Below are 17,391 nucleotides of genomic sequence, written 5' to 3'. Positions count from 1 at the left end.
AAAAAAAAAAAAAAAGAATGTTAATGAACTATATTCTACTACAATGTTCTAATGGTTTTACATACAATGTCTCCCCACTGTGTATGACAACCTCCCAATTCATTTCCTTACTTATGTTCTCCCCTTCCTCTTACCTATTCTACACATCACTACCCAGCTGATCCTGTTAAATTCCTGGTGTCACAAATATGAACATATCCTGCTCAAGGTTCTCCTTAGGCTGACACATCAAGCCTAAAATTTTCAGCCCAGTTTTTAAGATCCTTCACAATTCTGCTCCCTAACTATAATGATTTCCTAATATAAACCACTTATTCCAATCAAGTTGCTAACTCCGACCTTTGTAACTTTACCCACCCTGCTCTCTCAGTCTGAAATAATGACTCCCTTCTTTATGCATCCACTTCTTACAGTCCCTCAAGATCAGCTCAAATCTCACACTCACTCCATGAAACTTCCCGGTTCTCTGTACTAACAGCATGGCATAACATTTAACACTTTATTATACATTTCTCTTTAATGTTTCAAAATTATCCTACATAATACATATTTCTCCAAATTAAATAACTTGCTCAAGGACAAAATGATGAACTATATTGTACATTCAAATCCTGAGTGCAGGTTAACAGAACAGATACAGCAATTCATATGCCCAAAAGGCCTACATCAGTGTCTAACATGTATTACTTATGGAGACTGAATAATAAAATATGTACTAAGACTGTAGCAAATGTATGGTAGCTTTATCAGAACATCATATTATGAAATATTCTATATTAAGAGTAACAACAACACAGTGGGGCACCTGGCTGGTTCAATCAGAACACATGACTCTTGATCTCCAGGCTGTGAGTTCAAGCTCCATACTGTGTAGAGATTACTAAAAAATAAAAATAAATTAAAAAATAATAACAACAACACAGGTATATATATTTGCTGGCATACAAAGATGCTCATGAGATACTGAAAACAAAAAGGTCTAATAGTATTTGTAGAATGATTAAATTTCTGGATATATTTATTTTTATACTCAAGAATTATATGCCAAAAGTATAAAGTAAGAGTTACCACTGGACAGTGGGAGTTATGATTATGAAGCAAAAAATATTCAGTAATTAACATCTCTTCCAAAAAGCTTAAAAGGAAATAGTAATATTATTATTGGCCATGTTCAATGATAGGTCATGTTTAAGTTTCTAAAAATGTACACAATATAATCCCACTGTATAAAAATAAAAATTGAAAAACATGTCAAATTGATACAGTAATCTATAGCTGATTTTTGCACAATCCTGTTTTCGCTAATTTTACTTCTAATTTTCTACAAAGAAGCAGGCATTACCTTTGCATCACCAAAAATAAATACTATTCCTAAACCATCATTTGGAGAAGCACGTGACTTCCTCTAAGATAACAGAGACAGAAGGGATAAGGGGGCACCCGGGGAACATCTGTGGAAGTTGAGCAAATAGTATGTGAGAAATGATTCAAAGGCAATGCTCACCCTTTAACACCTATATCCCAAGAATCTATATCACAAGATCAATCGTAAGAAAGTGGGAATGGAAAAAACATCACCTTTCACATCAAGTACTGAGCCACATCTAAACCCAGGGACAATATTAAACTATAAACTTCTTCATGGTAACACTCATTACAGAATCTGGCAATTTAATACCATCAGAGTCCCCATCTCCTCCCTCCTACTCCACTAAAAATGCCACTCCCAAATCTACCTACAGTATAGAATTATTTTTGTAATAAAAGGAATTACTTGGGCACAACTCTGCTTAGAGGTTATCCTCTCATTTCTTTTTAACCCATATGGATATTCAGAATTATTTATTCTATTATATGCATATAATTTTTACCTAATTTTATATTGTTTATTATTTTTGAACAGATACCTGCCTCTGAACAAGAAGATCCTCTTAATGACTTCAAATTAGGCAAGCTAAAGTTTTCCGTTCCAGAAGCAGTCAGCATTACTAGATATACAGGTATGGAAAGAGGAAGGAAATACCCAGCCAACAACACTAACAGAAGAATAGCAGAATAAAGTCTGAATTCCTTGGCATGACATCCAGTTCCAGCAAAATCGGTCCATACTATTCCTCTTCAGCCACTCTCCATTCACTCCCCACCAAGAATTCTCTGAACATCAAAGTTTCCTCTGTTAGAATATATCCCTCCCTCTTTCCAACAGTGACAACCCATGTGTATGCACTGGCACCCAAACAAATCTGGAGTCAAATCCAAGTTCTGCCAGTATGGCCTTTGGGCAAGTCACAACTTCTTCGAGGCATCTTGTAAAACGAGGAATATATTTTTAAAACCTACCTTGTGAATCAATGTGAAGATTAGAATTAACACATGGAAATCCCCCAATACAATGTAGGGTACAGAGGAGATATATTTGTAATAGAATGTTATTATTTCCTGGCTTTGTGCCTTCACAAATGCTAGTTCCTCCACACAAAATGTTACCGAGTCTCCCCTCTCCAATTGGGAAATCCTTCTTATCAGTCAAGACACAGGGCTCAATAATACTTTATCTTATGTAAAGCCCTCCTTGACTCCCTCATGTAACTAATGGCTCCCTTTTCGGAGCTAGTTCAGTACTTTGTTCTTTTCTCTATTTGGAATGTGTGCCCCCAAAATTTCTAGGTCAAGACCCTAACCCCCAATATTACAATATTAGAAGTTGGGTCCCTTGAGATTAGCTCATAAGAATGGGGCCCCTCATGAGTGGGATTAGTGCCCTGATAAAAGGTAACTCTCTCACCCTTTCCACCATGTGAATGAACCAGGAAGCAGGTTCTCACTAGACACCAATTCTGCTGCTGCCTGACACTTCACAGCCTCCAGAACTGTGAAAATAAAGTTCTGTTGTTTGGAAGCCACCCAGTCTATGGTATGGTTATGGTAGCCTGAACTAAAAATTATTTTTTCTCTGAGAGATGACAGAAAGTTCCTTAAAGACTGGTGAGTATGTAATTCATCTATGTATCATCTAGCACTGAGCTTGGGGCAAATGGCAGGCACTCAAATGTTTCTGAGTAAACCAAGTAAAAAAGAATCTAACAAAAATGCTGTAGCACCCAAGGGAGAAGAATGACAAGGGCAAATACTACAGGGAAGTCAAATAGGCTGAAAGTAGAAAAAAAGCTATCTCATTTGGCCATTAGGAGGTCACAAGCAACCTTGTAGAGATCAACTTCAATGAGGTAACAGGAAATGAGCAATAAAATGGAAGTTAACAGGGGAAAACAATACTGCAACTTGAGCAATTAAGTTGAAAGTGAAGCAGAATTAAGGTAACAGTTCTTCATGAAAGATGAACGAACCAAGAGGGAAAGTAGATGTATTTAAGAAAGAAGGAAAATACCAAGCAAGATTTAGATAGGAATCCCGGTACAGGTAGCCCTGGAGGGTGGGAAGGTATGTGCTACCCTCAGCTAGAGGCAGGAATATATAAGAGGCAGGAACGTTAAGGACGAATTTTCCAGCTCAAAACACTGTTACATAATTTTCTAACACCAATGAAATACCTCTTAATCCATCCATTCCTTTCCTTTTTTAACTGCCATTGCCCTAGCAATCAGTACTATTATACTCTTAAATAAGTATTCTTATCTCTAGTCACACCTGCTCCCTAGCCCTTTCTCTGTCTCATTACTTAGATTGAATTTCTCAAGCCACTGTTTCACATATTTTGGATGAAAGAAGATGTGCACATAAATGTATAAATAGATGTATACATATGGATATTTACATATACATTATAATATTTCTTTGGAAAACTGATTTATTTGTTCCAACACAACTGATATATTAGGGAGCAAGTCGAGCATAATATAAATACGACATCTGCTTACATGCAACTGAAAGAAACACTAGGTGAGCACAGAAAATGCAACCCAGTCACACAGAATGACACAGAACACATACATCTTAAATGTCTGCCAGCTCACTCCTGGTGTAGGAACCCATCCACATCTGGAGTTAACAGTTCCAGTCCAATTCAGATAACCATTCTTCCAACACTTCACAAACTGTCACCCTTTTGATACCCATTTCTATAAGAAAGCTCGGGTTTTTTTCAAGGTCAAGTTTCCTACCTATTGTAGTATTTACATATTTCTTAACCATTTAACATGTGTAAAATTGTGCTGCTCTTTATTATATTTCTATCTTTTTACATGTTACTGACAAAATTTCTGAGTATTATGACCCTAAACTCCATTTTTCCTTATGTCCTACATTTTCATTGTATGATTTTGCATGTATAATTAGGAGCAGTTACTTACACACACTTATAATTATTGCAACTGTGATCACCAATTTCCCACTGAAATCAAAGGCCACAGAGGAGGTTAAAAAGGGGGGGGGGGGCATGGGGCATCTTAGTTAAGATTTCAGCTCAGGTCATCATCTCAGGTTCTGGGATCCAGCCCCATGCTGGGCTCCATGCTCAGCTGGGAGTTCACTTGAGGATCCTTTCTCTCCCCGCCCCCCGCCCTCTCTCTCTCTCTCTCCTTCTCAAATAAATAAACAAATCTTGAAAAAATTGGGCATCCCTCACAAAAATCTGAAGGTCCTAGTATCTATGAGGTGCTTTGAAAGACCCAAACACTTGTCTTAAAGAACGCTTCAGGAAACAAATACATGAAAACAAAAAAATATATATCTGTTTATCTTAAGACAACTTACTTATCTGCCAATCAGACAACTACATAATAGAGCAAAGAAGCAATAGAGTCCTTTACCAATGAAGTAAAGCTCAAGTATTATAATACCAAAGAACACAACCATATCCATCCCTAAAGACAGAAGTATAATGGTAGTTGCCAGGGACTAAGTAGGTAGAATGAGGAGTTATTGTTTAATAGGTATAGAGTTTCAATGTTACAACACGAAAAGAGTAATGCGATGGGCTGTGATGATAACTGTACAGTAATATGAATATATTTAATACCACTGAATGTACACTCAAAACAGTTAGAATTTTCTTATTAGTATTTTACCACAAAGAAAATAATCCCTATATTGCACACCTAAAACTCATTTTTTAAAAAATCCATCCTTATTTTTGAAGAACACCATCACAAAAACTCACGATGAATGACTACTAAGTGCACATAAAATGTGTATAGTGTGGTTCCATTTTTTATGTAGATATAGAGAAAAAGGATCTGAAATAAACATTTATATAAATAAGATAACGGGTGATGTTTATCTTTTCCTGTATTTCTACATGGGAACTACAATGAACATATTCTTTTTTTTTTTAAACATGTTACTTTTACCAGCAGAAAAAATTAAGATTATGTAAGTTTAGTGTGGATCAATTTTTGCCTGCACTACAGGATATCAAGTCCTGCCAAGAATTTGAAACCCAAAGTAACCTCTTTGACTACTGCAACTAATACAATCTTACTTTTTATTCCTCAAGTACCATATTCTGAATATTAATACTGTTCTTCAAAATGATTTCCATTCTTTTTTAAAGTACTACTAAAAATATTCTGGGGGCGCCTGCGTGGCTCAGTCGTTAAGCATCTGCCTTCGGCTCAGGTCATGATCCTGGGGTCCTGGGATCAAGCCCCCCATCAGGCTCCATGCTGAGCAGGAAGCCTGCCTTTCCCTCTCTCACTCCCCCTGCTTGTGTTCCCTCTCTTGATGTGTCTCTGTCAAATACACAAAATCTTTAAAAATAAAACAAAATAAATAATAAAAATTAAAATGTTCTGCACAAAATTCCAAAAGCAATACAAAGTCATTACATACTTTGTGTAACTTGTGAATTTCACCTTATGTCCATAAGCTTAATATTAAATAGCATCTTTTAAAGTTAATTTTATTATAAAACATGTTTTCATCCTGTATTTCAAACTGTATTATTTTTATTTCTTATTCAGCTAGTCCCCTAGGGTTTATATAAAGAAACTGCAAACACAATTTTAACTATTACAGAAATGTAATCTGTAAATTCTCTCCTTTCTATTCATTTCAGCAAAACCCTAAAATACCTTCAGAATACAACAGACTGTTTTAAAAAAAATTCAGCCCTATAAAACAAATGAAACTATTACTGAAAACTACCTTATGACCCATAGAATTTGGTGAAGGAATTTTCTAAAGACTATCACAGGATATATATTTAATATCCAATTTTCACATGCTAGGTTTTGAACTCACTGGAGCAGTTTCTACCTTTTGAGATATGTAATTTTGCCACATGTAGAAACTACATGTTCCTACAATTTCATTCAGACATGGTGCCTAGTGTATTTTTAAGTAACCCAAGAAGAATATGAAAGATGGCTAAGGCTTGATTCTATACACTATGTCTATGGCTCTAAACACAAATGCCTAAGATTTAAACTGAAAAGTTCCCTCAGCAAAACCAGATATTTTAAGAATCAATTGGCTAGCTAAGAATGCCTATAGATTTAATATGTAATAATGAACAAGAGAAAAAATCATGCAGTTGGGAATATTTTGTGATAAGATGGACAAAACCTGATTTAAGAGTTTGAACCACTAAGTATTAAATACACTTACAAACATGATTATACACCTTCCCTTAAAGATATGTAAAAATGAAAAATGAATGAAAGTTCAAATTACATATTAAGGTCGAGTTGTGGGGTTTTTTTCCTATAGTCTATGCTTCTAACAAATTCAAAATAAGCAAGGCAGATGCAACATTTTTCATAAATGTTTAAGGTGCTTTGAATTTCCAAGTAGTTCAAGTTATCTTTGTTAAAATGTTTAAGAAGTTTTTAATTAGAGGCACCTGGGTAGCTCAGTGGGTTAAAGCCTCCGCTTTCAGCTCTGGTCATGATCCCAGGGTCCTGGGATCAAGCCCCTCATTGTGTTCTCTTCTCAGCAGGGAGCCTGCTTCTCCCTCTCTCTCTGTCCACCTCTCTTCCTACTTGTGATCTCTCTCTGTTAAATAAATAAAATATCAAAAAAAAATTTTTTTAAGTTTTTAATTAGAAGGGAAAAAAAAAAAGAATTTAACATCCCAATAAGAAATTTCCATTAGAGATCAACAGTTATCGATATAACCACACAGTAACTATAATTTATCACTTTATCATTTTTAGAACACATATACCAACATTATTTTGATTCCTGTAACAATCCTGTTAGATAACAAGTATCAATTTCACTTGACAGATCAGTAAACCATCACAGGGCATTTAAGTCAGTTCTTCCCAAACTTTAGGGTGTACAAGAATCACTCAGGAACATGTTAAGACTTTGCAGTCTCCGTAACCCCTCCCTCTCCCCAGACTGAGCTGGATCCCAGAAATTTCCATTCCAAATAAACAACACAGGTAATACTTGTACAGAAGGTCCTAATCCCCACATCCCCAAGCCACTAAGATACTGACTTAAGTAACATGACTAAGATTTCAGGTGGTTTAAAATTCCATTTTTACTGTGAATCAAAGTTCCCAAATGTTTAGATAGCAGAGCTGTGCAGAGCTCCTTGAAAGATATGTAAAATTTTAATTTTTAAAAAATTTTCTATTTATTTAAAATTTTAATTTTTTTTAAGATTTTATTTTTTTGAGAGAGAGCGCGAGCATGAGAGGGTGCAGGGTCAGAGGGAGGCGGAGACTCCCTGCTAAGCAGGGAGCCAGATGCAGGACTCCTTCTGGAACTCCAGGATCATGACTTGAGCAGAAGGAAGTCACTTAACCAACTGAGCCACCCAGGCACCCTAAAAATTTAACTTTTAAAAAATTTTACATTCAGTTTAATTAAATATCTCTTATACTAAACTCCTATATGAACAAATGGTAGATGTTTAAAGAAATATAAAATGGAGAAAATTCTACCATAATTTCATTTTCTCTGTGAAATGCAAGAAAAGCTGAGATTGAATTATTTGAATACTGCTGCATTTTATAGGGTGGGAAGCTAAAACTTAGGTACCACATGTTCTAAAAACATAATGAAAAATTAAGATGAAAATATAAAAGCACTTAGAGCACAACTTCATGAATACATTAAAAACCACTGACCTGAATAATTTAAAGGATTAATTTTATAATCAATGAATTATAATCTCACTTTTTAAAAAGAAAAAAGCACTCAAAAACTTGAAACTCTAATTTGTCAATCATTTTAAACTTCTAAAACATATATTATCCTTGCCACTAAACAGCATAATTTTCTGGCCTACATCACAGGTGCTAAAAACCAATGCACAAATAATAAAGAGCATAAATAAAGCCACTAGCTTGTAGTGATTTTTTTTTAAAGATTTTTTATTTATTCATTTGAGAGAGACAGAGACAGATAGCAACAGCAGGGAGAAGAGGATAAAGCAGGCTCTCACTGAGCAGGGAGCCCCAATGCAGGGCTCCATCCCAGGACCCTGGGATCATGACCTGAGCCGAAGGCAGATGCTTAACTGACTGAGCCACCCACGCAACCCTTGACAGTGATTTTAAATAAGAATTTTAATGTTACTGTTTATTTGCTCTCAAGTTTTTCTAATAAAGTTCAACTTTATCTGCCTTTTTATTATAGGGCTATTTTCAAATTCTATAGTCACATGTTAGCATCTTCTAGTTTACTGCTAAAATAATCTTTGTCTTTCTTAAACTAGGTATAAAGTATCAATACACTGAAATACAGTAAGATGGTTTAAAGGCAGACTATCTCTACTCTGCTGCATACCACATTTGTGACTCGAAGCAAGTATGCTTACTTGCTCTCCTCCATCTTCCCATAGGGTCGCAGTGAGAATTAAATGCACCAATACATGTGAAGTGCTTAGAACAGTGCCTACCACTTAATAACCACACCATAAATGTTATCTATTTTAATTACATAACTATTTTTATAGAAAAAGGCATCTCAGCTTAGATGACTCTTTACAAATCCTAATAATACTAAAATTTTAATTTACTTTATCAATGAGTTCAAACATTTAGGGAAGTTGGGCTTCATACCTTATTAAGCAGTCTTAATGTTTTTGCTATATCTACCCTATTCACAAGTTCAATTTTCCCCAACCTGAGTCACTATTAGTTCCTCTTCTGACTCATCACATAGAAAGGTAGACAGTCTGGAACATACTGGGCATACCGAAAGGCATTTCTTAATCCACCTGGATTTACATAGTTTACTAAGTAAAACTTGTCCTACATAATGTTCAATAAGTATGTTAAATAATTATAACTTAAAACTGTGCTCACTTAAAAGTGCTTTCTATATATCACATGCTCCTTCAAACTATAGTGTAGGTGTTTAGTCCCATCTTGACAGAAAAACAACATATCACTTAAGTAAAAACAAAGACACATTTTCTGACTTCTAGCCAAAACAGATTTTGCTGGTGACCTGGTGTTCAAAATCTTGCCAAGCAAACTAGAAATTAGAGTCAGAAGCAATGTCTGAGCCTACAAATTTGACCTTTATTTCTATTCAGTTCCTTTTACTGTTTTCCCCAATCCGTTGTTTAAATTATTTAGGAGAACCTCTAATAAAGAGAGAGAAAAAAAAAAAAAAAAGCTATAGGGAAATTAAATAATGCAAAATAGGTTTTTTTTATTTTTTATTTTTTTAATTTTACGTAGGCTTCGCACTCAATATAGGGCTTGAAATCATGACCCCAAGATCAAGAATTACACACTCTACCAACTGAGTCAGCCAGGTGGCCCCAGAGTAGGTTAATTCCTAAAAACACTTTCCCAAAATGCACATACATTAAACACACACACACACAAACATTTAAAATATTGCTCTACCACTTATTCACCTTCCATGTGATCCCGAGTCGTTTGAATTCTCTAAGCCTCCATTTTGTCTTCTGGAAAGGAGGATAAAAAGAGAAACTATAACTACCACCTGGGATTGCTGTGAGCATGAATTAAAACAACACAAAGCACTCTAGCCAATCACTATGAAAATAGTAAGTTTTGATATATACTAACTTTATATTTAAATCAAAACTTCAGTGCCAGTTGACCTTGACCTATCGAATTATTGTATCTTCATAAGCACTCTGAAAACTGGAGTGGTATAGTAGAGCAATCCTTCCTCAACTATCCCCTCCACAAGTTAGATACCCTGCTCAGGAAACAGGCTGTACTTAACGCTGTACTTTACCTCAGTTCCCTAGATTACTTGAGAGGCCCTATGGAAAAGTCCTGTGTCCTATTCATTTCTCTATCCCCAGACTGCAGCCCAACAATTCTAAACCCTGACTCACAGCAGAATCACATGTGAAGTTTATCAAAATATTAATGCCTGGTATCCATCCCAGACCCATTAAATCAAAAGGGAGTCAGGGAGGGAGAGGGCAAGTATTCTCCATGGGGAGCATTTTTTTAAGATCCTCACATGATTTTAATTTGCTACAATTAAGAACCACTGCACTGATACTTAAAATACTATACAAACAGGTATATATGTGTATGTGTGAATATATGTTAAAATATATAACTACAGAAAAACAAGTCTCAGCTCAAGATCCTCATCCTCAGTAGCTTCTCACAGCCCAATCATCACTTTCCTCTAAACACAAAATATATAGAGATTTTTTTTAAGTAATCTCCACACCCAATGAGGGCTTGAACTCACAACCGTGAGATTAAGGGTTGCACGTCCACCGAGTCAGTCAGGCACCCCTAAACACAAAATATTTCTAATAAACAATTTGCTGTGTTAAGATGGATTTTCAATTGTTAACTCAGTACTTAAGTTTTTTCATATAATTATGCCTTATCCTTCCTCTTGGATTATAGTTCAGCTCCTTAAGAATATACACTGCCTTACTTTTCTCTTTCTACAGCACTTACAATAGTGCCTTGAAAACAGACATGTAATAAACATCTGACTGATCTAATAAACATATACGAAAATGACCAGCAGGAGGTATGTCACATCCAAATTATCCAATTTGGACTACTACCCCTAAAAATAAAGTAAAAATTTAGAAAAAAACATTTTTAAAATAATCTTTACCTCAGTAAATGAGAACTAAAGTTTGTCCAACAACTGAATATTTGCACTTTTCATTAAAATTATTACAAGCAGTATCTCCCCCCCAGCTTCCCATCCCCATCTACACTTTAACTTTTTGACTTGCTTCCTCACTGAAACTATCTTCTAGCTATTTGTGGTATCTTCAGCTGTTGTCAGGTATCTTTCCAACAATTTTATAATACTCTGTAATTACTAAAATAAGTTAATGAAAGTCACAATGTGTCACACAGATGTTTAATAAATACTTCTTGAAGGAGCTTAATGTTTATCAACCACTAAAATAGGCTTTTGCATACAAGTTACATACTACTCTTCTACTATAAACTTGGCTGAGAATATTGCCTGAAAATAAAAGTCTTTCTCAACGTTATATAAGATGACAAGGCCACACCTAAATGACACATTGGTGATTTTGTTATTATATTTGCAAACCTGAAAATTTTTAAAAATATTATGACTTCTTAAACCAGGATTGCTAAGTTGTATTACACAAGAAACTCCACAGCAACTGATATTCTCAATCTTGAAACTACTACGAGGAATGAATAGTGCACAATTCTAAAAAAACCACCACCTACAACAACCTAAAGATATAAAGATGGCCCACCTTTAAAGTTTTGTGTCATGTATTTACCACTATTAAAATAATCTGTATGACTTAAGTTGTTTTAAATGAAAATGAAAAGGCCCTTAAGAAGTATGCCTGCTAATTAGATATTGCAGTAAAACATTACCATGTTTTGTTGCGTCCTACACCAGCAACAGACAGAACCATAGTTACCACAAAAAGAAAGCAGTCTTCAATTCCCTATTCAATAAAAAAGGTTCAAATTCCACAGACAAAAAATGGTACCCTGAGCTGTTTGTTTTTAAGGAAGATTAAATTTAGGAGTTGCCAACACCCAAACGAAAAACATTCCAGAGTATTAGACTCAATTGTAGTGGGGAGTCATCTACATTCTCAGCACTATGTTCTCTAACCCAAAGCAGCAGTATTAACAAAGGATGTTTCTTAGGATCTCATAAGATACACCACACTTATTTCCCCCAGTAAACATTACCCTTGTTAAAAACAAAAACAAAAAAGGTACTTGAGAAGTAACAATTCTAGCACAAGCAGCCAGACAAAAATGAAGTTTAACATCTGCCAAGATATTTCCCAAAATAAGACCCCTGTCAGTTGAACAATGAGGAAAAGATTGAAATGACTAATTCTTTTATTTGGACCATCAGCTACTTTTAAAAATAAAGTTGAGGAATGTAGCTTTTCCAAAGCCTTGTCTTTAGTTTCCCCTTAATCTTCATATTTTTAACTAAAAAAAAAAAAAAAAAAAAACCTAGAAATTTGATTACCACTCTCATGAAATTCCTTTTAAAGCAATTTAATGAATAACAGATCTTTTGTGCAAGTAGCAAACCACAGAGGACAGTTCTGCTGGCTGATAAAAATCTGTCTGAAACATGCATATAAAAATATATCCTTCAAAGACAAACCGTAATTTTCCAGGTATGGAAAACATATTAACACTTAAAAAGCTGGGTATGTTTGACACACACCCTAACTTACTGCGAATGCTTTTACTTAAATCACAATTAAAGTTAGTATACTCTTATTATTTACTGGTCATCAAAGTTGAATAATTAGAAAACCACGAGTAAAAAAATGTAAAAAATTAAAAAATTAAAAAACCTGAAGAGCCAATGAGAAAAAGATGCAACTACTTTGGGTGAAACAAAGTTGTGTAATCACTTCCCAAAACCAGTGCGCTTCTATTAAAGTAGCCAAAATTGCTTAGGACTTTTTTTTTTTTTTTTTTTGAGGGCAGAGATAGGTGCGGTTACACATTAAGTAAAAATGTTTCACCACTCACTCTAATAGGAAGATGCTGCTGCCTGCAGAAATGTTGAGACAGCTCAAAAATACAAAACAAAAACAAAACCCCTACCACAACTCTTTCCCGCAATATACAGAGCCAAATACTTAAATACAAGGAAAGATCATCTTAGCAAAAAGAATTATGGATTACTACAACTTTCCTATTGTCCTAACTATCACTCAGAATTAACTGCGGGGTAGGGGGGTGGGGGGTGAGGGGCTGAGGAGCGCTCTTCCCCAAAGCTGGTTTATAGATAAAATAGTAATATCTTTAGTTGGATATTCTCATCTGGATACACTGAAAAACTTGTGCTAGATAGTGCTAAGGACACGTTTTTTTACAGGTGCTACTAAACACTGTCAAGAGAAAAGAGATAAACAATCTGATAACTTCAGATAGACACGTGGGAAACCAAACTTAGTATGTCGTCATCGCCATTAATCAATTTTTTTAACTGATTAGGCGAAAACAAACAACCCTAGGTGGGCAAGTTTTGGAGTTTTGTCTTTCCACCGCTACAGAGAAGGATCCTGAATTTTCAGCCAGGAAGCCCGAAAAGCACGTGTCCCACTTGGCGTTCGGGGAACTTCCCAGGAAGCACCGAGTAAAACTCCATCACCCCCTGCCTGCCTAACCCGGTGAAAGGCTAAGTAATGCGGGACGGGCTAGAGCGGGGAAACTCGGCGGCCCGGGGGCCGGGGGAGCTCCGCCCGCCGCCCCCGCCCGCTCACCTCGGCCGCGGGGATGTTGACCACGCCGGTGGAGCGACGCTTCTCCCGCAGCTTTCTCTTCTCGATCTGCCCCTTGCCTTTCCTGGCACTGGGGCCCGAGCTCTTGCCTTTCTCCGCGGCGCCGTCCCGCTCCTCCTCGTCGCCCCGGGCCGGCGGTGCCCCCGAGGCGGAGACCGCGGCGGTGGCCGTGGGGGGCGACTCGTCCTCGGGCCGCCGGGAGCCGGGGGTGGACCGGGGCAGCGCCGCGGGGCCCACCGCGCAGTTCACGCCCCCAGAGCCGGGGGCGGCAGGTGCGGCCGCGCCGCCCGGGAGGTTGTTGTTGAACTCGTTGGCGGCGGCTGCGGCCGAGGTGCCCGGAGCCCCCGCCGGGGGCTTCCCGGTCGCGTCACTGCCGCCCCCGCTCGGAGCGGCCGGGCCCGGGGGGTTCTGCTTGGCGCGCATCTTCTCGCGCTTCGCCTTCCACTCCTCCAGGAAGTCTGTGGTGCTGCCGCTGCTGCCGCTGCTGGTCCGGTAGCCACCGGTCGCCATATTCCCAGCGGGGCCGGCCGGGCTCTCACCTCAGGCCGCCCAGCCCGGCTCCGGCCGCCGCCGCCGCCTTCCCGAGGCCGGGAGGATGCGAGGGAACGACCCCCCGGGCGCGGGGGCGGCCGAGGCTCCCCCGGTGGCCGGTGAGTCTGAGGGGAAACACAAAAGGGGGCGGGGAAGAGAAGCGTTCAGGTCCCTCGCCCGGCCGGAGGGTCTGCCCGCCGGCCCGCCTCGGAGCCCCCCGCCCCCCGCGGAGCGCTCTGCCCAGTCCCCGCCGGCAAGTGGCTGCCCAGTCCCCACCCTGCAAAGATTCTCGGACGCACCTACACAGCGGGCCTGGACGATCGCCGCCCCTCGAGGGGAGGAGAAAAGGGCCTGTCCCCACCCCCGGCCCGCCCGCCCCATCCCCACCGGGGTCTGCGCCCGCGGCGGTCGGGGGACCAGGGCCAGACCCCTCCACCTGTCGGCCCGCCGGACCTCCTGCCCCTCGCTCCGGCCACCGTGGGCCAAGGTCCCCACCACCAACACCTTCGTTCCTGGGCGAGGCGCGAAGCCCCTAGGCGGCTCGCTGAGGAGGCGGGACGCGGACACACAGCAGCTGTCCGGCCGCCTCGAGGGTCGAGCTCGGGCGGCCCAAGCAGCCCCTTACCTGAGAAGAGTTTTGCTGGGGGGCGAGGCGTGGGGTCTGGGAGGAGGCGTCCAGGTGAGCCCGCCCGGCGGCGCGGAAGGAGCGGCGGCTGCAAACTCGCGGCCAGATCTCACGGCTCCGCCGGGCCAGAGGGAGGGAGAGAGGGAGGGTGCGAGGGGCGGGAGGGGAACCGAGCGGCGCCGAAGCGCGGGCGGAAAGGGCCGAGACGGCGCGCGAGGGGCGCGGCGCGCAGTGCGGGGGGTCGTGCCCGCCGACGCCCCGCCCCCGGCGCTCAGGTGCGCGCCGCCTGGTCCAGCCCGCCGCTGCAGCCCGCCCCGCGCCCGCCTGTCCCACCGCACATTCCTGGGCTCGCGGCCCTGCAGCGGCGGGCCCCGCGGCAGCGCTGACTCGGAGCGGGACAGCCCTCCACGCCCTGCACCCCGCTCCTGTTCTCCGCCTCTCCGTCTCCCACCACTCTTCCTTTTAAGTACAAGTTATATTCTTCGAGGGAAAATCAAGAATGGGGCTGGCCGAGGGGGAAAATGCAATGAAGTTGGGATGATTCAGCCCTGACTGGCTGGGATGGGAAAACAGTCGCGCGTCACTTTTCCTGGTCGCTGCCCGCTCTTCAGATGTGCTAGAGTGGCAGGCAGAAGAGTCGGAAACAACAACAACAACCAACAACAACAAAACCGAAACAAACCCAGACCCTTCTCTCTGAGCAAAACCTGTGGTTTCTGGGTGAAAGGGTGGGCTGAAAGAAGGAGGGGCTTAAATTATCAGTGAACTATCAAGGGTTTACTATGTTAGGCTTGCAAGAGAAAAGGAAAAACTCGTTTTTACAGTGTATTGCACTGGCATCCGAATCCTATTTGGAATTGTCCTTTTAACCCTTCTCTACACCTCTTCTTTACAGAGAGAGAATTTAAGATACCAAGATACCAAAACTGCGTTGAAGCTGATCTAATGTGACCTGGGGCGGTAATTGACTCTATTTTTCTATCTTGAACATGTCATAGGATATATCTTATCCTCAGAGGCAAGTCATCTAACATTTCTGGATCGGGGCTGGGTGGACTGCCACCATCATACACCTCAAGAGACAGATCTCACTATATTACAAGTGGAGCCAGGGCACATCATTGTCACAGCCTACAACTGCCAGGTCACCACCTTGAGAAAAAAAAAAAAAAGTAGGCGAGCTCTGAGTCACACTCTTACCTAACATAAAACTTTCTTCCTTCTTAGTATTCCTGTTTTGCCCAGGTGGCACATGGTGGGTGGGCAGTCAGTGTGTGCCTGCCACAAGAATGAGATTGGGAGAAAGTGATTCACATGCTATTTATTTCTCAGAGGGAAAGTCACACAGTTCTCTCTTTGGTCTGGCTGTTGGGGTGAACATGTGGGTAGCAGGGAGAGAACTCTGGAAAAATCCTTAGAAAATTAAAGGCCTTCCTTGGGAATTGGTTTCAAAGGCTGAGCCTAACTGGTACCATCCGGGGTGTGCCACCTGAAATTCCTCAATTACAGATTCACTACAGTGTTTTGTTTTCTGAGTTTTAAGGGGGTGGTAGGAGGGTTGGGCATTAGACAGATTCACATTAATGCTTTTTAACTTACCAAAGGATTTTCACCTGGAGGGGCCTGCAGGATACAGTGGAAAGAGGATTCAGTGTGCCTGAACACAAATTCATAAGTAGCTGAGAGATCTTGGAGGTGTTGTGTTGTTTAAATTCTCTGAAACTCAGCTTTCTTTACTATAAAATCAGTAACAACAGCATGTATTTTTAAGCTATTATAAGAATCAACACTATGCTTGGTTCAAGGAAGACACTCAGTAAATATCCTCTTGTTAACAGGATATCAAACAATTTTTGGTCTCTAAGAAGTGGGGGAGGAGTGTGGGAGAGAGAGAAGGCAGGCGAAAAAGATAAAGTACTGAATACATTATTAATTTGAAAATTATGAAAGAGAATAAACTAGAATAACACTTAACGCCACATGAATTTATCACACACTTTTGGACTAGTTCTCTTAGTATTAATAGGCTCTGACTCGGGAATTGGCTACTACTGACTCCTGTGGCTTTGGGCAAGTTGCTTAACTTTTGTGCCTCTGTTTACTTACATATAAAATGGGGATAATGATACTTCCTACATTGTGAGAGTGTTGTGAAGGTGCCTGAGATCCTTGGATAAAAGGTAGTATATGAGAACCAGAGTAGTTATTATTAGTCTATAAATGCCCTAGGAACCATGGATGAAAGAGATTATTGAGGTACAAAGCACTGTGTATTATTATTATCATTTATTATACCTTTTGTCTTTACCTTACCATTCTCATTTCCAAAGATGTATTTCACAGTCAGACTGCTTCCAGCCCTGCACCAAGCTATTTAGCTGAGTCAGGCCTAAATTGCAAAATGTTTGCATATCATCAATCTTTATGTTTAGTATCTGATGAAATAATCCTCAAAGACTGAGAGCATGGTTTCTCAACCATGGCGCTACAGACATTGAGGACTTGGTAATTCCTGGGGGTTTGTCCTGTCCATTGTAGGATGTTTAGCAGCATCTTTGGCTTGTAGCCACTGGATACCAGTGGCTGCCCCTGT

The 17,391-nt window shown here is 40.1% G+C and overlaps 2 protein-coding genes across 2 annotated transcripts in view; one reads left to right on the top strand and one right to left on the bottom strand.

Moving 5' to 3' along the window:
• Positions 1 to 14,976, bottom strand: part of PAWR (pro-apoptotic WT1 regulator) — a 117,129-nt gene extending 102,153 nt beyond the window's left edge. Inside the window, exons 1-2 of the mRNA XM_082742821.1 lie at positions 14,799 to 14,976; positions 13,625 to 14,298 (exon numbers count right to left, since the gene is read on the bottom strand). Of these exons, the coding sequence (XP_082598947.1) occupies positions 13,625 to 14,152 (528 nt within the window). The 5' untranslated portion in view covers positions 14,153 to 14,298; positions 14,799 to 14,976. The remainder of the gene's footprint in view (positions 1 to 13,624; positions 14,299 to 14,798) is intronic.
• Positions 14,238 to 15,839, top strand: LOC309870213 (uncharacterized protein; the record flags this gene model as incomplete). The annotated part of the gene is made up of 3 exons (XM_082742417.1): positions 14,238 to 14,292; positions 14,361 to 14,852; positions 15,694 to 15,839. The coding sequence occupies 3 exons, from the start codon at positions 14,238 to 14,240 to the stop codon at positions 15,747 to 15,749; spliced, it is 603 nt and encodes a 200-aa protein (XP_082598543.1). The 3' UTR covers positions 15,750 to 15,839.
• Between the last annotated feature and the right edge of the window lie 1,552 nt (positions 15,840 to 17,391).

This window comes from Mustela nivalis (genome assembly GCF_964662115.1).
Source record: "Mustela nivalis genome assembly, chromosome: 7".
NCBI classification, from domain to species: Eukaryota; Metazoa; Chordata; class Mammalia; order Carnivora; family Mustelidae; genus Mustela; species Mustela nivalis.
Note: the sequence above shows the minus strand (reverse complement) of the source record. Positions and strands in the feature narration are given on the sequence as shown.